The sequence below is a fragment of the Periplaneta americana genome, chromosome 12 (assembly GCF_040183065.1).
Source record: "Periplaneta americana isolate PAMFEO1 chromosome 12, P.americana_PAMFEO1_priV1, whole genome shotgun sequence".
NCBI classification, from domain to species: domain Eukaryota; kingdom Metazoa; phylum Arthropoda; class Insecta; order Blattodea; family Blattidae; genus Periplaneta; species Periplaneta americana.
The window spans coordinates 84,143,429-84,168,681 of NC_091128.1; the positions used below are offsets into that span (position 1 = coordinate 84,143,429).

The 25,253-nt window shown below is 35.7% G+C and overlaps 1 protein-coding gene across 11 annotated transcripts in view; it reads left to right on the forward strand.

The window, feature by feature from the left end:
* Positions 1 to 25,253, forward strand: part of raw — a 454,717-nt gene that overhangs the window by 347,022 nt on the left and 82,442 nt on the right. Inside the window, exon 1 of one of the 11 annotated variants that reach the window (XM_069841672.1) lies at positions 11,567 to 11,712. The exons of 9 other annotated variants lie outside the window; for them this stretch is intronic. Coding sequence is in view for 1 of the 2 variants with exons in the window: in XM_069841668.1 (XP_069697769.1) it covers positions 11,674 to 11,708 (35 nt within the window). In the remaining variant the exon portion in view is untranslated. Of the gene's footprint in view, positions 1 to 11,566; positions 11,713 to 25,253 lie in introns of those variants that run through there. One more of the 11 variants, XM_069841668.1, reaches the window with a different exon arrangement.

The following is a 25,253-nucleotide window of genomic DNA, read 5'->3' on the forward strand; positions in this document are numbered from 1 at the left end:
CTACTACACTAATCTACAAAAACAATTTCTTGCTTTTTTTAATTTTTCCACTTGGATATATACAATATGAATGCCCTATATTCAAACTGGTTTCAGTTTTTACTCTATCGGGATAGGTTTTGAACAATATCAAAACAGATGTAGTGATGTACCATGAAATTTTATAACTATTAAAGACATAAAACTGAGGTAAAACTATTCCTGTGTGTTTAATTTTGACTTAATTAGGAATAAATATGTTGAAATATGATAACTATGTTTCAATAATTGTGAATTTCAAAACTTTGTTCACAATTACTGAGACGAAAACTTCATTTTTTTCGAAGCCCTGATGTATTCATCACAAGTGTCTCTTTTCAAACACCAACAATAATCGGCCATCATTGACACATCCCAGTGGTCTTGCTGGCAGATTTCTATTGTTTTAATGTCTTTATGAAACCGCTCACCTTGTTCTTCACCAAAATTGGGAGGGAAGTAATCAATATGACTGAGAAAATGCACTTTAAGACTTATTCTGCACCTTAGGTTTTTCAAGTTTTGTAACATTTCCTCCACAATTTTCTTATAGTTCTCAGATTTCTTGTTGCCCAGAAAGTTTTCTGTCGCTTTTTTGTATGCTAACCATGCTGACTTCTCTCACTCGGACATCGATTGAGAGAAGGTTTCATCCTGCATAAACTCGTCCCTCCGTCGAAAATACCTGCTGTTATCTTGGCTTCAGTTTTATGGGGGAACTTTGTAAGCTGGAAGTTGAAACAATCATTGTGCTTATTCAGAGCAATTACAGATTGCTTCATGAAGCCTAATTTAATATGGAGTGGTGGAAGGATATTAGCAGAAGAAACCAATGGTTCATTTTTTCTCCAATAACTAAATTGCTTCTTTATGGCCACTTTTTCCTGGTCCAATTGTCTGATTTAGCCCTATTGTCCCATTCACAAAGGAAACGGATATTTAGTAAATCCCGACTGCTGACCTAGAAGAAAAGAGAGCACTTTTGGATCACCACAAACACTCCATTTATGCTCCACATTTCACGCGTACATTCGAACTCACTGAAATTCAAAAGATCAAAACTCGACAGACTGCAGCAAGATCATTGACAAAACTAAGATATTCTCTAAAAATCACCGTTTACAGGGAGAATATTCCAACTCTCTCCTTTGTTAAGGAAAACAAAGTGAAGCGACCTAGGTACCAGTAATAAAAGCAAGATTCTGAGCTCAGGTCGGTAATCTGTCGATTATCTGCGGAAACAAGAAGAAAACAGGGAACCCAGGGGTGGGAAGGAACTTAAGAGAAAATTGTGAACCATTTTTATTACGTTTAAATCTCTCAGAAAATTTATTTTATATATTTGCTCAACGAAGAAAAATTAAAACTAGTATTTTCTATAATACCAATTTCTGAAAAACTGTACCCGATGAAACAAAACTAAGGCTGGTTTGAGAGCTTCCATGTAATGAGGAATCAGAAAATATGAAGTTTTCATTAAGCAAAAATTGTGTATTATTATTATTATTATTATTATTATTATTATTATTATTATTATTATTATTAAAACGTTAACTTTTGATAAGCAGGTTTACATCGCTCACAGCATGTTTGTTACTCTTATTTTACTCATCGAGCCAATTGTTATACACACAGTCTGGAGGAGAGATCGAGATCAGCATTCAGGTCTTATCTTCACCTTAGAAGCGTGTCGAATAAATCGGATGACTTGTATTGTAATTCACAAAACAATCAGCGAGTGTTTGTTTTCGGTACAATGAACATCAACTATTTGAGTTGCCATTTGAGAAAGACGTTAACACAAAATAGTCGGATGCTTAAGTTTTCATAGAGCAAGATTTAAATTTCTTACGGTCTATCATTTTTTTTTCGCGGTCTCTCATTAACTGCTCTTCGGAACATCAAAGGGCCGCAGCCCCCCCGGCTCTAGACGACACATGGGTTTTCTCGGGGTAATCCGGTTCCCCTATGAGAGCCCAACTTCATTCTTAACGAGTGTCTCTGCCCGTGGTACACTGTGGATAGCTAGTCTATGGCCCTGTTTCTTCAACCTTTGTTAAAATGCACATAACATAGCGTTAATTAAGTTTAAGTTAAAAGTATGAATTGCTGTTAAAAATATTGCGTTTCTTCAACTTTACATTTCACATTTTAACATTCTATTTGTTAACTCTCTGTTAGGACCAGAGATTCTAGAGTTTAACCATAACCTATAACCAAGTATAGGCTCAATTCTGTTTTCTGAACTCTGACAATTTCGATTCTCGCCTGTTTCCGTTGTTTGATTCAGAGAGGATAGAAGTCTATTCTCTCAGGTTTGATTTCTGCTCCTTTCCGTCGTCTGTATCACAGTAGCATGGAGCGGCGTATTGGTATTGCTGTTGTGAAATGGAAAACACTGAAACAAAAAGAAATTGTGGGACTAATTTCTCTTTGTTCGAGAGAAGCCTTCTGCTGGAAATTATTTCGCAGTATAAATCAATTATTGAGAATAAACAAACAAACGGATCTAAGTTGAAAGCGAAAAATGAGGCGTGGCAGAAAATAGCCTATACCTATGTATGGACTTCTGTTCTGTCAAATCACAGAAATCATCCCCTCTGTTTATGTATTCATGGATATCATTAAATTTTCTAAATAATCAAAATATAGAAGTTCAACATCTAACGCACCAGCCATATTGGATACTTCTATGCTAACAGAGAGTTAAATGATTTAATTGCATGACATTGGGCAGCTAAATTAACATAGGTTTTAACAGCCTGTTAGTACTAACAGTAGTTGAAGAAATGCTTCAACTGTTAAGTTTACAGTTAAAATGAAATAACACACTGTTATAATTTAACAAAGGTTGAAGAAACCGGGCCTATGACGAAGAAAGTGGTCTACGCTTCTCGGTACATAGTGACATCTATGAACTATGCTCGTAAAGTCGGGGCGAATAACTATAAGTTCAGAGTCCTGCTATGGCACAAAAAATGTACATTTTCTTTTATTTAACTTCCAGGCTCTGTCTATGAGTAACAGTCAGTATATACAGTTATAGCTATATCAGTTCACTCGGCAATCATAAGTTGTTCGCCAAATAGATGTTTTGGTGCATATCTTTTTTATCAAAATCTGATTTTATGTAATGCATTTGAGATTATTATTCCGCAAAATAAAAGCTTTACTTTTTCTGTGATATTCTTATTGAATTTGGTATTCCCAAGAAACTAGTTCGATTAATTAAAATGTGTCTCAGTGAAACATACAGCAGAGTCCGTATAGGTCAGTTTCTATCTGATGCTTTTCCAATTCACTGCGGGCTAAAGCAGGGAGATGCACTATCACCTTTACTTTTTAACTTCGCGCTTGAATATGCCATTAGGAAAGTTCAGGATAACAGGCAGGGTTTGGAATTGAACGGGTTACATCAGCTTCTTGTCTATGCGGATGACGTGAATATGTTAGGAGAAAATACACAAACGATTAGGGAAAACACGGAAATTTTACTTGAAGCAAGTAGAGCGATCGCTTTGGAAGTAAATCCCGAAAAGACAAAGTATATGATTATGTCTCGTGACCAGAATATTGTACGAAATGGAAATATAAAAATTGGAGATTTATCCTTCGAAGAGGTGAAAAAATTCAAATATCTTGGAGCAACAGTAACAAATATAAATGACACTCGGGAGGAAATTAAACGCAGAATAAATATGGGAAATGCGTGTTATTATTCGGTTGAGAAGCTCTTATCATCCAGTCTGCTGTCCAAAAATCTGAAAGTTAGAATTTATAAAACAGTTATATTACCGGTTCTTCTGTATGGTTGTGAAACTTGGACTCTCACTCTGAGAGAGGAACATAGGTTCAGGGTGTTTGAGAATAAGGTGCTTAGGAAAATATTTGGGGCTAAGAGGGATGAAGTTACAGGAGAATGGAGAAAGTTACACAACACAGAACTGCACGCATTGTATTCTTCACCTGACATAATTAGGAACATTAAATCCAGACGTTTGAGATGGGCAGGGCATGTAGCACGTATGGGCGAATCCAGAAATGCATATAGAGTGTTAGTTGGGAGACCGGAGGGAAAAAGACCTTTAGGGAGGCCGAGACGTAGATGGGAGGATAATATTAAAATGGATTTGAGGGAGATGGGGTATGATGATAGAGACTGGATTAATCTTGCACAGGATAGGGACCGCTGGCGGGCTTATGTGAGGGCGGCAATGAACCTTCGGGTTCCTTAAAAGCCATTTGTAAGTAAGTAAGTTATTTTCTTAAGAGTGAAGACTAACACAATGTACTGTATGTAATTAAAGTCTACATGGAACCAAGATTGGAACTCACTCTTAATTATTTAATAGAGAGCGTCATGTAAATTTGCAAATCATCAAACATTTACGTCGCATCTATTATGCAATTGTTTTTGTGGAGATTGCCTCAAGCAAATTGTGTAAATGTTGGTGGGCGGAACGCTTCATGAGAAACAGTGAAGTGCTTGTACCGCTTCGGCAAAGGGAGACTGCAAGAATGTATTAACCTGCAATATCTCTTGCTAATGGTGGCGATGCTGTTCATCCTGTTGCTGCTCCTTTCTTTGCCATACTTCTTGCCATGTTAAGATATGTACATAAATAATTTCTTTCCATATTTCTTAAATCAATTTACTTCTGTGTTTTCTGTAAAGATTTCTTACATATGCCTGCCCATAGTTTTGTATTTATTGCTCTGAACGAAACATGTTTGTTGTCTTTAAGTCTATTGCAGTAATGGATATGGGAGGGAGGAAATTTCCCTCCAGTACCATAGTATACGGGCATCACTGCAGCCTTCTTCGGTGATCTAGTGGTTACCATGCTTGTCGTTGAAGCATAAGTTCGCGAGTTGGAACCCAGGCGAGGTAGATGGGTTTTAAAGCATAGCTTTCTCCGGAGAAAGTAAAATTGAGTGACCCATGTAGGTTTGCGGCAGCTCAACGCTAGCGAGTTCGTTCTCCATCCAGGCGGCCCGGGCTCGATCCTCGGCGAGGTTGAGATGGAGTTCATGATAGATAAAGCAGACGTTGCAGAGGGTTTTATGGAGATACTCTAGTTTCCCTCCATCATTTGAACCGTTCAAAGCAGAAGTGGTGTAAGTCAAAATTGGGTAATGAGCAGGGAAAGGATTTATATGTAAATACATATTTACTTATAAAGCTAATATAATTTATATTTTGCATTATCTTTATGTTTCACAATGTGTAGGGTTGAAAAATCCTACTTTTATTTTCCATATTTTTCCATATTTTAGAGTTTAGTACATATTTTCGTTAATTTCCATATATTTTCCATATTTCATATAAAACAGTCCATATTATATTAGGTTTAACAATAAAACAAAACAAAATTCCATTAACTTTTAAAAATACATTTCAACAATAGAGATTTAAACACATGTTCAGTAATCCCTTTAACATCAGAGTTATTTGAAAATTAGCAGTCCTATCAACAATGGGAAAGTAAGTTACAAAACTGTATTAATTTAATTTAAAATTTTTAACAGACTTCAGTTGTGCAGCTCAACAGTTAAATGCCAGTCAGAGTACACATAGGTTCAGTTTTGTAAACCATACTATAAAGACGGTAAATATGCCAAAAGTACGTCATTCAGTCAATTTAAAATCAAAACTAACAAGTTAAATTTCAGAATTTAAAGAAGATGGTTTATCAACTGACAATAAAATATTATTTTGTAATTTGTGTCAGTGTGCAGTATCATCTACACAAAAGTTCCTGGTGCAACAACACATTACAACTAGTAAACATCAGGCCAACAAACAACTAAATTCCAAGCAGAGACAATTGTTTTTAACACAACCAACAACATCGAATGTAAGATCTGAGTTTAACATCGACCTGTGCCGTTCTCTCATCTCTGCTGATATTCCTCTCTACAAACTAAAGAATAAGGTCTTCAGGGAATTCCTTGAAAAATATACTCAACATACAATCCCGGATGAGTCAACACTTAGGAAGACGTATGCTCCATCCATCTACGATGAGACAATACAGAAGATAAGAGATGAAATTAAAGATAGTTCAATTTGGGTTTCCATTGATGAGACTCCCGACAAAGAAGGTAGACTTGTTGGTAATGTAGTTATCGGTTTGTTAAGTGAACAATATTCTGAACGAATTCTTTTACATTGTGATGTTCTAGAAAAGTGCAATAACAAAACTATAGTTAAACTGTTCAACGAAGCTATGGGTATCCTGTGGCCAAAGGGTATTATGTACGATAATGTGTTATTCTTTATTAGCGATGCTGCCCCTTATATGGTCAAAGCTGGACAAGCATTATCTGTTGTATATCCTAAATTGACTCATTTTACTTGTGTGGCGCATGCATTTCATCGTGTGGCAGAAGTGGTCAGAGACAATTTCCCTAAAGTAGATTTGTTGATTTCATCAGTGAAAAAAGTATTTCTCAAAGCTCCCAGTAGAGTTAACGTGTTGAAAGAAATGTACCCTGAAATTCCATTGCCACCAAAGTCAATTTTAACTAGATGGGGTACATGGCTAGAAGCAGTTGAATATTATGCCGAACATATAGACTCTATTAACAATGTTCTCCTTGCATTGGACTCTGAAGATGCAGTCTCAATTGATACTGCGAAAACAGTTACCTGTGACATAAGTGTGAAGAATGACTTAGCTCACATTCAGCATACATTTTCATGCATCATAAAAACGCTCAAAAGTCTCCAAAATAGGCACCTTTCACTATCTGAAAGTTTTGAAATTATAAATAGTACTGTGGAACAACTGAATCGTGGTAGAGGTAAAGTTGCAGATGCAGTAAGAGCTAAGGTGGACACTGTACTTTCAAAAAACCCTGGATATGAAGAACTACAAAAGGTTGTTGCTGTGATGAGTGGTGAATCAACAGTGAAGATTAACTTGGACTTATCCCCAGCAGACATTGTGAAATTGAATTATGTACCAGTTACTTCTTGTGACGTCGAACGCTCTTTTAGTCAGTATAAATCTATCCTCAGAGACAATAGAAGAAGATTCACTTTTCAGCACTTGAAAGAAATGTTTGTAACCTATTGTTATGGTAACAGACAATAAAAATTGTGTTTTGTTGAAACTACATTGGAAGATAAGATACGTCCATTATATTTTTTGTTTAGTTTGATTAAAATGTACCAATATTTAACGTACATAGTCATTTTTTTATAATTTTAAGTCCATATTTAATTCCATATTTTGGTAAAAATCCATATTTAATTCCATATTTTGGTAAAAATAACTACATATATATTTACATATTTCATATATTTTTAGTCCATATAAATCCGTTCCCTGGTAATGAGGTTTAAAGTAAAAATTCTGTAAAATACAGCGCAAAGTAGCAATTAATATGTCCTTCGTGCAATCCACTGAGTACTAATAGTTTAAATAAATTGAATATTAATTGATACTTTGCGCTGTATTTTACAGAATGTTTACTTTAACCCTCATTACCTATTTTTGACTTACACCACTTCTGCTCTCAATGGCTCATTTCACCAGGACTCTCCACCTTCCCCTCATTTCGTCTGTCATCTGCAAAGTAAAAATAGGTTGAAGTGAAGTGTTAGGGGTAGTACGGGTTTCCGATGCTGATATGTGTAGTCTATGTATTTATTCATACTGCAAATGGGTAAATGCCCGGTGGCAGTGGTAACTTATTACATTCAATGACAATAATAAACACAATTGATAAAAAATACAATTAATAATAATAGACTACTAATAATAATTAATACTTATTATTATTATTATTATTATTATTATTATTATTATTATTATTATTATTATTATTATTATTATTATTATTATTATTATTATTATTATTATTATTACTACCACTGCTACAGCTGCTGCTGTTACATTGTCTCGCGCCTTAGCGTCGTGATCTAGCCGTCATGTTTTGGACTAGCGTTATGGAATGCGAGCTGGTCCAAGTCTTCACGGAAAATACATTTTTTCATGAAATTTCGGCCAGTGTTTGGGACCGGTGCCGCACCCAGCATCGTGGTGAATTTGGGAAGCTATTGTAAGTAGCTAAATCCAGTTCTGTGAACCTCCTATAATGGGTGGTTTGGATTAAACCACGTTACCCCGTACTGGTTGAATGATCGTTTACCTCTGCTGAGACGTGGACGTGAGGTCAGCAGTCGGCTGGTAGATCTTGGATCTTCATGGACTGTCGCGCACAGGCGTACTATATTATTATATGCGGCTCTAACCACTAGCAGAACCACTACTAGTCTTTCTTCCTTTCCTTGGCTCCACAAACCCCCTGGAGAAAAATACCTGAATCAGTGATTTATAGATCCTCCATTTGTATTCTTTATTTCTTACTTCAGTCGTTAGTATGTTTTAACTACATGGACCGTTCTCTCACGAGCAAAATACTATTTTTCATGTCTTATCTGTTCGTTTTATAGCAATATTTAGATATAATAAAAGTCTAAAAACTTTACTGTTCCATTAAGTCATTATTTAAAGTTCTAATATTATGTAATGTTCACCGCTGTGGATCGTGAAACGTGCGGGCCTGGTTTAAATCCTTGCCCTAAAGTTACATGTTTTTTTTTTTTTTCGGTGTTTTCCTTCAACCAATTGAAGCATAATTGCTGGGTTTTCGGCATTGGACCTCGACCTCATTTCATCATCATTAATTTACGTATCATCGTCATCATCATCCATACCATAACCCGGGTTAAGTTCACTGTGCGACGTGCTGTACTTGTACAAGAGCACGGCCGTACGGCTACCCGATCATTCACAGAATAGAAGTGTAAGTACAATAAACCTCACACTGCAGTGCAAGCTTTCGGATCCCTCCTCTATACAAGAGAAAAAACTGTAATAGTTATGGATGAAGTGACTCGTATTAAGTATGTTTGTGGTGTGTGTGTGTGTGTATATATATATATATATATATATATATATACATACATACATACATACATACATACATACATACATACATACATACATACATACATACATACATACATACATAAATCTATACAGAGTGTTTAAAAAATACGGGGCATAATTTCAGGTATGTATTTCCCACATGTAGACAATCAAAATAGTTCATTACAACATGTGTCCGGAAATGCTTCATTTCCGAGTTATGGCCTTCACAACATTGAAATTCACCGGAACGTTTTTCTTTCCGCAGGTCGTTGTCATTACAGAAGATGTTCAAAATGTCCACCTCATGCTTGAATACAGACCTCACATCGATGTCTCATTGACCTGCGAACACGATCCCAAACTCCAGGAGTATTGCGTATGTCCTCAGATATGATAAGGATACAATTGATACTCTTTCAACAGTCTCCAGACAGTCGTATGAGGAACATTGACTTGCAACGCTACCCTTCGTGTGCTGATAGAAGGAGTCATGTTCACAGCCTCCAGAATCTCCTCCTGTACTTCTGGAGTTGTAGATCTTGGTCGTCCCCTTCCCAAACCAGGAGAGTTAAATTTTCCATACTCGCACAGACGGTAATGGAGACGTACAAATGTCTTCCGATCTGGACATTGTCGCTGTGGGTACCTCTCCTGGTACAAACGACGAGCCAGTGCAGCATTGCCATCCGCCTTACCGTACATGAAGTGTATCTCTGCCAGCTCTTGATTTGAATACATGTCGCACAGTCTAACGCCTACACAACACTGAATGTAACCTTCGCCTCGGAATGAACTGTCAGAGTGCCCTCTTAATGTCTCCTTTGACGGCAACGACCTGCGGAAAGAAAAACGTTCCGGTGAATTTCAATGTTGTGAAGGCATAACTCGGAAATGAAGCATTTCCGGACACATTTTGTAATGAACTATTTTGATTGTCTACATGTGGGAAATACACACCTGAAATTATGCCCCGTATTTTTGAAACACCCTGTATTTTAATGTATCGCAGTTAATGTATTCAAATCTTTCTTTCACGAAAATAGTGACTTTCATACTTACGATACTCGTAATAAAAGTAGTTTAAGTATTCCTGTAGACCACCTTACAAATATCAGCAGAACTTACATGGTTTTTGGTATTAAAATTTACAATAGCTTGTCTGAGAATATTAAATATACAAATGATGAAATATATAAAAAAGAAATTGATACAGTCCCTACAGTCTAGAGGACGCACGTGTGGGTCTTTGACTTTATTGTAATTTTAATGTATTTAAATGTGTTTTATTGACAATGTCTATGCATATTTATTCCTCTGACAATAAAGTTTATCTATCTGTCTGTCTGTATCTATCTATCTATCTGTCCTGTCTGTCTGTCTGTCTGTCTGTCGTTCATTCAGAACAAGACATTACTATGCGAAAAAAAGTAAGAAGCTGCAAGTATTATGCATTTTGTATAAAAGATAAAACTATCAAAATGAATTTTTTCGTCTTTACGATATTGTCCCTGTGTTGCATATAAGAGTAAGAGCGAATGAAAGTGGCAAAATTTCAAATTTACTTACGGTGCTAATCATATTAATTTGTTGTTCACGCGCTTTCGTGTTACCGGTACTGTTTGTCATGTGGTACTCAATAAAAGGTTGCCATGTGTTCCGAAGAAAATTTATGAACAAGTTAAAAATAAGTTTGTAGAACTTTGTTTACAATACTAAACACGGTTTGCACGAAAGTTCCGAGCCCGCATCCTGTAGAAATACATGCTTGAGTGATAGTGACGTTACATTTTTTAAGTGAATGTATAAATAATTTTAACCATATGCCGAATTAATTACGGAAAATATATAAAGGAATATTGACTAAAGTAGAATGAAATAGTAGCTTCATTGAGACGTGCGTGTAATTTAAAGCACTACTGAAGTCTGAACAAATGACTGAATAATTATTGTTTACGTTGTGACGGTGCATAAAATTACATGACATGTGCAGTAATGCGCGAGTGAAGGTGGGGAACTTGTTTCATAAATGAGAGTTGATTAAATGAAAACAACACAGCTACACTTTAATAATTTCACACGACGAAATGCAATGAATGTAATAATGTAGTACTGTATTGATTTAATATATACAGTATGAAGGAGTGACATTTGAACTACATATAAAAACGGGATAGGTACATAAAAGTAAATTAAGAACAGATGAAATTGCTGGGGGAAAAAGTAGCAGGTTGCTGTAAATTTCAGATTCACTAGAGACATTACCAGAACAAAGACTAAAACTCCGAGAAAAAAATTCAAATCTGTAAGGAAAGATTCTCGTATCGCGCAACAGATGACACTACAAACCAGGTGCTAACAATAATAAGGCCATTGAGAAAGACCGCGTGAGTAAACCAATACAGTTCTGTTTAGAAGAGGATGGCGGAGGAAGAAGAAGAATTTGTGTCTGTTAGCTCGGAAATCAAATGTTGTGCGAACGCCACTGAGGTGTATTCCCTCTCTTGTTTATCGTACTGGATTGCGCGCGCATCCACAAACAGCTGCTGCAGGTGGAGTGGAGTAAACTCGCGTGACATCACTTCCCATTGTAGCGTATGACGTCAGAGCCAGTTTTATCGCGGCGTAGTGAAAGGTTTTTAGCTTCTGGCGCGGCAGTCTGTGCCCGGGGGGTTGGAAGAGAAGCAGGAGGGACGATGCCCCCGAGAATGTGATGTGTTTCCATTGTGATCGGACTCATTTAATATGGCAAGTAAGTTTTAATTTTAATTTCTCAGTATCTGTATTCAGAACGTTCCATTAGCTCGTTATTTCGCATCGATAATCCTTTGGTTCAGTCGGTAATGCATGCTGCAGCTAACATTCAGTAGAATTGTTTAAAAGTATACATTTATTGGAATATGTTTACTTAACATTGTGCTGTTAGCTATGGGTCTTCAGCTAATCTTATTGCGTAGTTATACCGTAACGTTACTAAATTATTAATTTAATTTTGACGTAATTTTCGAGTCACATTGTTGTATTGTAACTGCAGACTTTTCATGTTTTCATGTAAAGGCCGTAAGTGTTAGATTATTTATTTAAGTCTATGCATTGTAATGCTGCAGAAATATTTTCGTTGGATAACGGAATTACAGTATCTATATGTATTTTCTTTACAATTGCTTAATTTAATTTTTATTCAGGCAATATACTCATTACTTTCGATGTCTATTTAGTGACATCCATTTTATCATTGTTGCTGTTGTACCATTGCGTGTAGGTATATATACTACAGTTTGCTTCTTTCGTTTTCAATTCTATTTAGTTTTTCATACGGTATACAGTACATTCCGTATTCACTTCATAAATCTTCCGTAAGATTTTGTCAGATTTCAATACTTTTTAGTTTTAAAAATTCACGCTCCACTCACATTATGGCATGATGATGATGATGCATGTTCTGAGGGTTATAATTCCACTTCTGAAGTTTATACAAATGTCATTATAATAAATACATAACTAAAAAAAAGTGTGTGTAGCCTATTTGCTGATCATGTCATACTAGATCAAAGAAAGGTTTCTTTTGCATATTTATTTTCATTTTGTACATAAATGCATATTGTATTTAATTTTATTTTGCATTTTTGAGTATATAGTGAGCATTTTTGTAGTTTTATTAATATTTACGTTTTCCAAATCCATACGAGAATCAGTTATTTCATTGTTCTTAACATTTTTAACAAGAGGGTATACTGTGGAAACTGTATTTTAAACATAAAGCAACTGCCCGATTAACTTCGTTAACTTCCTGTCAACAACAATGTAATTTGATCCACTGAAGTCCAGTCGTTTCTAGGCAACACGTGCACAAGTCGCCATACACAGTATAAAACAAGTTAATTATCCCTTCGACAGTCCTTTATTAATTTGCTACTTTAACAACAATGGCAGCAATTGATATGCTTGGTCTACTTTGATAAACATGATTTCTATGAAGTGAGGATTTAAGAATTCTTCGGTGAAGAAAGCTTTGAAATGCCTTAAGAATAATTAGGTAGGGATAATTTATTATCGAAATGGAAAACTGAAGAGCAGAAATGTTTCTGTAGTGATGAAGTGGTATAGGAACATACATTTTAGTGCAATTCGTTTGGTCATTAAATAACAAAACTCAAATCGGACGTCAGTCCCATGTGATGTGGGGAGATATCGAAGATTGGCCGTGTGGATGGTGTAAATTAAGTGTGTGGAAAAAACAAGCGAAACTTTAAACAGAGGATATTCCTTATTTTTCTTCTTCGAGTGCATATAATTTGATTTTTTTTTCCAGTTAATGGACTATGTTTTCTTTTTGTACATAGCCTATCTTCTTTTTGAAAGTATTTTTATGGTTTATTTTATTAATTCTCGTAATTTTGCGTGTCATACATGCAAATTGCATTGCTAACATAGTGTTTTTTTTATTATTTAGACATTACTATTATTACATTATTTATTTATGAAGTATTTTATATTTTGCCATAATAAAACAGCAACTCGAGAAATGCTTGGACTAAGCAGTAATTTTTACTGCAGGTTTATATGGTTTTCAATGCGTATTTAAGAAGTTTTTAACGCATAAATGAATGCATGTTTTTTATTTTTAGTTATATTACATATAGAGTGTTAGTTGGGAGACCGGAGGGAAAAAGACCTTTGGGGAGGCCGAGACGTAGATGGGAGGATAATAAAATGGATTTGAGGGAGGTGGGATATGATGGTAGAGACTGGATTAATCTTGCACAGGATAGGGACCGATGGCGGGCTTATGTGAGGGCGGCAATGAACCTTTGGGTTCCTGAAAAGCCATTTGTAAGTAAGTTATATTACAAATAGGCGTACATAAATAATAAGTTTTAATTACAGTGCTAATTACTTTCACCATCTAAATTACTCTCTCTAAAAAACAATAAGAGTTGGGAAATTTGGATCCACTGAGAAAACACGCTAGGTTTCTTAAAACGTTTCTTTAGCTACTACAAAGAACTTATGATTGCTAGTTAATCATATAATTTATAATTATGCATTATTGGGCGGTTTTGAGGGCTTACTCAAAGTACTGGATATGAAGTAAAATTTGCATTGATTTTATTATTCCATATTTTTAATTGGTAGATATACTGGTACCTAATTTAATTTTATACATAGGCCCTAATCTTTATTCTGCAAAGTACAGTATTGTTAAGAAAACTAGTATGCACAATAAACTGTAGACTGCGTATACACCTTGGACCGTAAGTTCTACCCACACTAGAAAAAAAATCTGCTTACATTAATTTTTCGGCATTAAGGTCTTGCATGTATATGAATCTGATTTAATTTATTTTAAAATCTGTTACAAATGTCTGTTCTTTCTTATTTTGCATCCAATTGGGAAGCACTCTTGTCATTATCCAATACTGTATAATACAATAAATGTATTTATTTAAAACAAACTCACAAGGTATCTTAAGTTGAGTAGGTTCGACTACCGATCAAACAATGGAACTACAGTATATCTGTAGTTATCGTAATTTATTTTGTGTATAAAAATAGCAATGCGTAACTTTCTTAAAATGTGTATAAACGCTTCATCATTATTATGTTTGTATTTCCATTTTCCCATAAAGATATTTTATCAGAACCGTGACGTCTCACTGGCCTCCATCTGAAGATATCCAGTTTCTTTCTTAGTTAAAAAAAATCAGATTTTGGTTCGTGAATCCAACCGATCAAAGTTTGCTGTACGTATTTCACTTTTGAAAATATTGTTTTATAGGGACTGGATGAAAAAGTAACAACATACGCCATCTTTTGTTACATAACGGAACTGTTTACAGTAGTATAACAACGTAAGGCGATTATAATAATATGATGCATGGACATACAGTCGTACTAATATATTTATTAGGTTTGTTTAGACCAAGTTGGTTAGCTTAAGCTTATGTTAGAACATTAGTTAGTTCTTGGCGATTATTCATTATATATTTACATTTTTCATAATGCGAATATAGTCATACACTTAATTGCTAATATCATTTTGCACATTCTAATATGCGTTAATGGCTGACTGAGTGCAAGTGTATCATTGGAATGCATTTTATGTTTCAAACTAAATAATAACAGAATCTTCATTCATTTAGAGTCTTTTCGGATCTTCTTCAAAGTTGTTTTTTACGAAAATAATTATTTTAAACTGTTTAATTTTCTGTACAGACCCAGAAACAAAATTTGGGCCATCTCTGAGCATGCGCAATATGTTATAACTGGGAAAACTCAGGTTGTCCAAATTTTGTTTCTGGGCCTATACAACTTATTTTATAGGTTTCATTATTTCACACATTCTGGAAACTATCTTCTATTTTCATGTTCTTGTATATCCATCAAGTTTATTGATTTAGTGAAATTTATACAAATTTGTAAGTAATTGTTCAAGTCTTTCATTGGTTGTAGGCCATTCTCCACCAGCATTTTTTTATATTTTTTTATCATTTCGTTTCTTTGTGTATTTTTTACATTGAAATACTGTATGTGTGTGCTTTCAATTCCAGGTAGCGGCATTTTTCTAGTTACCTTAATTTCCAAAACGATATAGAGTCCACTCAACTCTTGCAAAAAAAAAAAAAAAAAAAAAAATCTGTGGTAAAAGGCGGTCGGAGCGTGACGCCCACCACCACTCATTTTAGTGCCGAGATCATATGGTGCTCTACTCCATAACTTTAAGGCTTATTGCACATTGAGTTAATTTATTCCGAATAGATGGGCGTTGAACATAATTTTTATTAAAGTGGGCCTAATGGAGTCCTATTGAAAACTTATGAAATGGCGATTCTGAAAGTCGAATTTAAGAATTCGATTCTCTTCAATTATTCTTACACATCGTCGTTGTTCCTGCAATAACTCCTATGTGGCATATTTATCGATTTTCAGATTTTTGCTGTATTAAATAACTTAAATAGTGATATAGCAAATAATAAAATCGCCTATATGTAATTATATTTGTTTCGAAAATGTAAGAATTCAGTCTCCTATGTACGGCTGCCATAGGATGAATAAATGTGTTTTTTCTTCCTACTGAACATTTTTATATTTTGCACATAGGAGTTATTGCAGGAACGACATGATAATATAACAAAAATGGAGTATTACATGTCTGTCTCCAAAGGCTTGCCCTAGAGATTGGATAAAGAATTATATCTCCAATCGAAAACATCTTCAGATAAAAATTTGCTTTCGGGAATAAAGTAACCGTAGCCATTAAAAAGGAACATTAAAAGTGGTAGGCCTATATGTGATCGCTGGACGGTATACTATACATAAGTACCACCTCTTGTCGGTTAGCAGAAGCAAGATTTCTTTCTTAAGTCCTGTTTCCGATCGCATCGTCAAGTTTATGCTTAAGGATTGCAAAGATATTTGCAGTAGATAGAGAACTCTTTACAGTGAAAATTTTGTGACTTTCAAAAAAAAAAAAAAAAAAGAACATCAAATACGCGATTCTGGACAATTCGTTATTTTGGTCTACTTTCTATTTTAATTGCTGGTAAATATATGACGAAATGTCTTTAATGTCGATGATTTACGGTTTGCCATTCATAAATTTTCCAGAATTTTGACGGGGTATGTTATACACCGTGTTCCGCTTAGAGGGATCGAGAAATAAGTGCTAATTTAAAGTATAAATAATGGTTTTATAACAACTTTTTGTGTAACTTGATGTAACTTGGATAAAAAGTTCTGGCAACACTGCTATCATATGACGATAGTGCGTTCGAGAGCTGCCAGCTCTGCGGACATGAACAAGGACTATTAGATGAGTTAGTGCAGCCAGCGGCGGCAGTACTCTGTCGATCTACTGCAGTGTGTAAAATGTTGACTTTCATAGGGATAGTGCAAGCGCCCTAAGATCATGTTTACAAAACTAGAGCAACGTTCCTGCATCAAAATTGATGTGGCACGAGGTCGTAGTGCACAAGAATGTTTTCAGGGACTGCGTGAAGAACCACCACCTTCGTCTAGCGCTCAGGAGAAAACGACGACACTTGGTGGTACAGAACCCCATCATTCTTCATGACAATGCAAGGATCACACCGCTGCTGCTGTCAAGGACCTCTTGCGCCACTGGCAATGGGAGATTCTGGAACATCCACCGTACTCACCCGATATGAGTCCATGCGATTACGATCTCTTCGCCAAAGTGAAAGAAAAACTGTGAGGGACCCGATGCAATACCAGAGATGAACTTATCTGTGCTATAGAGCAGTCAATACGGAACATAAAAAAACATGGACGCGCTAATGGTGTACGACGCCTTCCCAACATTTGGCAAAATGTGATAAATAAGGGAGGCGACTTTTTTGAAGGTACATAAATGTTGTACCCCTGTGAATAAAGCCATGTCAGAATTATCGAATTGTTGCCATTACTTTTTATCCAACCTTTTGTAAAAACTCTTCGAGTTTCGGAGAATGGTCAGTGCAACTCGATGTGTGCGCCTCGAGCTATCCTGAAGACATCTAAAAGGTACTCAACCTTCTGCCAAGTGTTCCATAATATTTGTGGAGCGATTAGCGCAGCTGCATTTGTAATGCGTTGTCTCAATTTTTCCAAAGTGTCAACTGTACCACGTTGGTACACAACACTTGTCACAAAGCCCCAGAGGAAAGTCAATGGGCGTCAAGTCTGTTGACCTAGGTGGCCAGGCAAGGGTTCTCCTCTTGCGATCAACTTATTGGAAAAGTTTGCATTCAAGAAGCCACGCATTGCTCCATAGTAATGGGGTGGAGCCCCATGTTGCTGAAAAACCGATTCTGAGAGGAGTTGATCAACAAAAGTTCTGCAACATGTCCAGATACACATTCCCTGTGACTGTCGTCTCGATGAAGAAGAATGGTCCAGTGACGGAATGTTCTACTGAATGGTGCCAGGCTTGTTTCCACGATAAACGTTAGTGCGCATGCGCATGAACATGCAACTGTTTTTAAACCATTGGTGCATAAACTTGGACAGTTTCTGCATCTTGTCAGATGTAAATCACAACGATATCTTCATCTCATTTTAAATGGTGAGCATTTATTTCTCGATCCCTCTAAGCGGGACACGGTGTATATTCAAGGCGCGTGTGATTTTTGCTGCCTGTTTGTAAAGGAATAGCACACACTGCAGTGCGTATAATCTTGCATGGACTCTCTGCATTCATATGCAAAGGAGTTACACATTTTATTGTAAACACTACTTACGTGCACAATTAGAATGCTGATCGCGGCGCAGTATGTTGCATAGTACCATGTCATGACATCACAAGTCTGGTGTTGAAATGAGATACACTTTTCCCGTGCTCTAGTTGCATTCATCGTAAACGCTCATAACATTTTACGATGCTTTCAACCGTCAAGTTTGTTTACGTCTATAAAATAATGTGATTGTAGGTTGAAGAGAAGTGAATTTAGAAAGTATTACAGCATCGTTAGTCTGAGATAGTTGAGAAACGCCACGAATAACCGGGAATCAAACAGCGGATCCCCTGACACTTTCCTGACAAATGCCATTTTTATTTAATTCAAATAGGTTGTACAGTAGGCTATGTATAATAGTAATAAGATTTTCGGTATTCCTTAACGAGATTAAGTGGTGTTTGACATGCAGTCGTTCTTTTAAATGTCCTGTCGGACTTAATATTAAGTACTGTAATTTGTCAATTTTCAGGAATAAGAAGCGCAAGAGATGTGTAAATATCTACTCTGGTAACGATAGCACTTCATTTTACGTTCCAGCGTACAAAATGTCTGTATTTAGAATTACAGTAGGCCTAAAACTTCAGTTGTAGGTAACTGAGGGGAAATTATTTAAATTACGCATAACTCAGAGCTACGTGCTTATAATAATAATAATAATAATAATAATAATAATAATAATAATAATAATAATAATAATAATAATAATAATTTATTGCTAGAACAGAGATAAATGTTGTTTTATATAATAATCTCACTAGCCTTCCCAGAAAGAGTAAAGGCTGGTTCACAATAAACCGGAAACGAGAACAGAAATATTGTTAAAATGTATTTAAATGTGAGCATTCACAATTAACGAGAAGCTTACTGGAGCCCGGGAACGGGAACGTGAAAGTTAATTGTGAATACTCACATTTAAATACATTTATTTTAACGATATTTCCGTTCTCGTTTCCGTTCCCGGTTTATTGTGAACTAGCCTTTACTTACTCTAAATTTTCTCTCTAAACGGTAATTTTAATATATATATTTTTTTAAATAATGAGCACTAACAAATTGTATATTTGCGAATTTAGCTATCTTGTTATATGCCTGGGCTCGAAGTTGCTACTGTGATTTTAAGCTGCAGTTGTGGTACATTTAGGTTCTGTCAAGCATATTATGTTGTCTGATCTTTTGGTTTTATATTTATGTGAATACAAATTAAATACTGTATATTTCGGTTTTTATGTACGAAATTCAATAAGACAATGTTATAAATTTTATGGATATCAAATACTTCAAAATTTGAATATAACAGTTCTGAAGAATAATCAAGAGGTTTATTAAGACATTTTTATTATTATTTTCTTAAAAGTGTTATTGGCATGAGGGAGGTACTATAACACTACTCCTTCCTATAATACCATTTTGTAATATAGCTTACTAGTGCGAGGTAAATCAGTCGTAATGTATGAACAGTCAAGTAATTTCGTAGGATATCAAAATAGTGAATATTTTTTCTTAATCTATTGCACAGAAAAGAACATGTTTATCCCAACGCAAGTGTTGGTCGATTATTATTCCGAGATAGTTAACTTGAGGAGATTAATTTAGACTAGGACAATTACAATTATTAGAAGAACAGTTGGATGTATGAATTTTTAAATGCAAGAGCGAATCAGGAGATTTCATATCAACAGATGTTAAGGAATAATGTACAACCGTAGTTTTAGAATGATTTAAGACAAGCGGTTTGGAATGAAGCCAATTTTTGATCAATATGATACCATTATTTGCATTAAGGTAGGCTTCATCCCAAGTTTTACCTGCAAAAAACAGGCTGCAAAACGTGTAACAGCCATTCTTTTACAACAGATACCTCGTACTAAAAAAAAAAATGTGTAGTAAAATGCCTTTATATCTCATAGCTTCATTTGTTCAGCGAATTTTTTGTAAAGCGTTAATTTTCTAAGTAAAATAGAGTAAGAACATGTGAAGAGTCCACTACAAGAATGATGATGTCATTTGGAATACATTTTTCAGGAGAAGCAATTGAAAGTTTGAAATGCTTAGCGCTCAAAGCTTAACTGTGATTTTCCTATCATTACTGGACAATGACTATCAGTGTTAATGCCATATAACTCTCTATGTACATTCTATATGTCTTTAGCTATGCGTTGACAGTCTTGGTTCATTTTCGACAAGAAAGTGACATCCATCATTCTTGCAGTGGACTCTTCATGTTTTAGTTGTTAATAATTGTCACGTCCGTTACTGAAAATATTACTTTTTATTTAAAATAAACAGTCATAGAGCTTAGTTAATGTCATCCTGTAAGTATCAGTGAAGAATTTTTAAAATATAATTATTCAAAATGATTAACAGCCTGTGAAGGCAATATAAAATGAAGTGTTGCTATACGTTACAGTGCAAAAAACAGTCGATAAAATGAAAATCTTCGGAGCAATAATGTTAAAAATTCAAATGAGACCGCAAGATGACGAGGTGAGAATGGAACATCGAAAAAATCCATTTATACTTTTAAAAAGAAAATTTTAAATTGTGTACACGTTGCATCCGTTACAAAAGAATGGCTAATAAATAAGATTTGAATGCAGTAGAACCTCGATAATCCAAATTTTTGTATTAAAGGTATGGGTACACTACCTGAATTGCATAAAAACATTGTCTACTGTTATAAAACGATATAAAATGGTTGTAGAAATCGGTGTATTAAGTACAATGAAAATAGTTAAACATACAGAACAATAAATTATACTTAAAGTATTGCCGGCCCGATATATTGGGTAACGATATACCGTACTGCGTATCAGGTCTTCTGGAACAATCTAGAAGCGTCCAGAACGTTACAGAATCTACATAAACAATCTAGAACTTTCTATAAACTTCGGAACAATTTGGAACAGTCCAAAACGTTCTAGGACCAGGGGTCGTCAGCACAGAGCACGCTGGGGCTAGGATCTCTTACCCGCTGAAAACGCAGCGCACTAGGGTGCACTGCGTAGCTGCTAGCGGGTATGCTCTCTATCTCTCCGTGCTGCACGACGGTGTACATTGGACAGCACCGCGTACCGGTTGCATATTTCAGCGAGTGCTGACGACCACTGTTCTAGGATCTTATGTAATAATGCAGACACTTCTAGAACCTTCTGAAATAACTGTTAATCTGCTGGCAGGTCCCAGCTAGTAACGTCTTTTGTACATAATGAAGTTGACAATAAAAAATATGTTATATCAAAACAGTTTTAACGAAGATCCTATCAATTTTTATATGGTTAAGGAGATTCCATTTTTTCTATACAAAACCGGGACATCTATATGAAATACTGACAAAAGGAAAAGAATGATAATCTGCATTAAGGAACCAGTTACATTATTAACTTAAAGCAAATGAATCAACCTATGAAAGTAATTATTGTAGGTTAACATTTTAATTGGAGTAGTGGTAAAGTAAAGTCAAAGTATTCTTTTTAACCTTCCAAAGTATTAAATACCATAATGCATTTTGAAGAGCTATCAATTTAAATAACTTGTATGTGATTTATCAATGACTGTTTTCCAATTCTTGCTAAAAAAAATAATGCTTAGCGTTTCCGTGTTACGAAACAAATAAGAAACTGTGACTCCTCCAGGAAATTAGGGACGCATGGGCTTCTTATTATCATAAGATCTTCTATAACGTAGCAGCTATTTTGCAATGTTTTGGTAACAATAAGATGGCGTCAGGTTCATCAGAGCGGCTTCACTCCGTCCAATGGTATTAATTTGCTTTTGTCTACTCTGTCTTCTGTGCTCGTTGGTCCCTAGGAAGCTAAGCAATAAAGGGTTACTCGCCGCTCGTCAACCAATGTTGTTAGGCAGAGGTTGAAGTGGGACCGGTCTGCATAGGAACTCTTTGTACCAGTGTAGTTTCCTTTATTTTAAACAAAGTGCAATATAGTACAAAACATATAACATTTAGAGTAAATAATTTCCATGCTACATTGCCACATATACATAACAATACTAATAGAGTAGTATATTTTTACTGTTCATCCTGGGTGTGTAATCGATTGTATTTGTCGATCAGAGCAACTCCACCTCCTGCCATATCGTTAATGCAATTCCTGGATCTGATTCACTTTTCCGTGACAATGTAGTTCCCATCTGAAAGCCAGAGTTCAGAATTCAATTCTGTGAATTTCGAGTGAAGACCAAGTATATTGAAAATCCCCAGTGTTAGCCGACACAAAATAGTCCAAATTTTTCTCCAAGATGTTAGCTATTCTCATTACAATCATTTTTCATGAGCTTCAAGCATTTTGGCTTTTGTAACTATTGATATTTTTAAATCAAAGAAAGCAAGGACAACCAGCTCTTACCTGAGGTTACATAGAATAACGAGAAAGCTTCTTCAGAGAAGCGTTGGTAACTATTGAGTTTACAGTCTTGTAAATTGGTTTCGTTGTCTAAAATCAGTATTAAATTGCAGCTCAGCTATTATTCCAGAAGGTTCTAGAAGTTTCTGAATTATAACAAAAGATTCTAGAACGTTTTCGAATGTTCCATATTATTATTCCGAAGTTCCTAGATCGTTTTGGTTTATGAAGATTCTGTAACGTTCTGGACACTTCTAGATTGTTCCAAAAGACCTGATACACAGTACTGTATGTTAGACAACACACAGTGCTCCTTCAAGTGGACTTAGGATTTCTGAGGACTACATCTGTAAAGTTTTGTCTGTTGCGGTAATGAGAAACATTGACCAATAATGTTTGCTGCATCACAATTTTCAATACAAAATACAGTATTTACAATTCAATTCAGTATCTTTAAAATTTAAACTGATTTAAACTTGTGTTTAGTAACATAAGTTACATTGCGATTTTCAGATCATGGTAGTGACCCCTACATATAATTTAGAACTTAATTTTACTAAATATTATTTTTCCTATAATGAAACAGATACAAAACGTGCCCCCTTAGTTTTCCAAAACGTAAAAGTGAGGACCAACTTAATAGCCTGTTTAATGGCGTCATGATTACACGGCTGTTAGTACGTATTGTACTCTGATTCGTGTCTTCGTAGGACAAATACGTGCTTCCCATCCAAACGGTCTGTGATTATTTTCCTTCATAGGCAGTGGACATTTGTCAGCTGTTCATGAGACTAGGTGTGGTCTCTTGTTCTGTGCTGTCCTGTGTTGTCTCCGCGGTGGTCCTGTGCTGTGCTGACCGCATTGTGAATGTCTGTTTGTCCAAAAATATACCCTTCCCTACACAGCATTGGCTTGTAATTCGGTATCGATGCAGGTACAACACGATAGAGTGAGATAGAGAAATTATGTACTATTTAAATAAAATGTGTACAACGCTTTGGAGTAGTGGTCAGCGTCTCTGATTGCGAAACTAGCGGGTCTGGGATCGACTCCTGGTTCGGACAAGTCTGGTTAATGTTTTTCTGGGGTTTTCCCTCAACCCAGCAAGAGCAAATGATGGGTACCTTCTGGCTCCGGACCCTGGGTTCATTTCGCCGTTATCACCTTTGTCTTCAATCCTTTCATAGAGGGCGAACAGAATCCAATCTAATGGGTGCCCTAACCTCAGAACAGAATTCTTCATCGTTATTTCCAAAAAGTAGGCAGAGGCGCAAATGGCTACTTAGCGTCTTTGATTGCATACATGTCAATATGCGCGGTGTTAGTAAAAAAAAAGTAATAAATGAATAAAATAAAAAAATTGAGTGAGTGAATGAATGACATGTAGGCTATTGATGGAACTTGTAGAGATTATCTCAATTGTAAACAAATCAGTATATAAATTCAGCCTGAAATGTGGAGTATATTCCGTAGATATATTTCTGGTTTTAAAATTGGTATTGTACATTTTCTCATACGTTTTATATGATTTTCCAATTTCAGGTTGTTCTTTAATTGCCATATATGAGACAAGGAAAACGAAATCTTTACTGTGTCTTTTCATATTCTGTATTGCACACACATTTACTGTAGACCTAATTACAAAAAATGGCATCTACTATAAATTGCATGGTCTAAATGGAGTATGTGTAGCCGAGCAGTGGCTTAGTCGGACGACGATCTTTCAACGAGGTGATGACGGTTCGATTCTCGAAAGTTCTAGTGAAATTTAATATGGAAAAAGAGGTTCTGGGCAAGTTTCCCAGAGCATTTTGGTTTCTCCTGGCAGTTATTTCACAATTGCACACAATTCGTATAGCGCTTATAGGTATTACCCCAGGGATGTGCAACATCCTGACCAGTTCTCACAGACTATCCGCATTGGTTCATAGAAGGGACTTCATCGTACCTGATCTGTTGCAAATGTCGAAGATAGGATTAAAGGTAGTTGTGTTCTTTTGGGTTTATTACTTCATTGTTCAATAGATTGTTACTTTATTATAAAGTTGTTAACAGTGACAATAGCCCTCAATCTTGGAGTAAAATGACTGCACTCAAGTATATCTTTAGCTTTACAAAAAAGAATAAAAATCATGCAGTGTTTTACGGAAAATAATACTGGATACTTCGTAAATGTATGAGCGAAAACAGCTTGGGTAGTAAGGCGCTACGTGGGTTCGATTCCTGATGGGATCATGATCTGTTCCTAATAAACTTAACACTTCCGGTGCACTATAGCCTCGAACAGAAATGAGTACCAGGCAGTTGGTAAAGGTAGCAAAGCGCGTAGAACTGATCTCTACGGCTACTAATGCCGATTGTTGGAAATGTTAACTTTCCGCTTACCTGTGGACCTCCGTAGCCTGTAATAGAACATTATTACGTAAATGTACGTAATGTATAGTGAATAAAGTAATAAGTTACAAAACCAGTGCGTTACACTCACACCATCGCCACCACGCCAAGTATTTAAAAATCTGTGGTATATTTTATTCTCACTCTTTCATTTTGCCAAGCAGATTTTAATGTTTACCAAGACGCCGATCTTAACAACGGGAGAACAAACGATGAATACTGAAATCAAACCTTGAACTTCTTTGTAAGGAATCAAACACCCATTGTACTGAAGCAGCAGGAATGTCGAATCACTGCCGCACAGT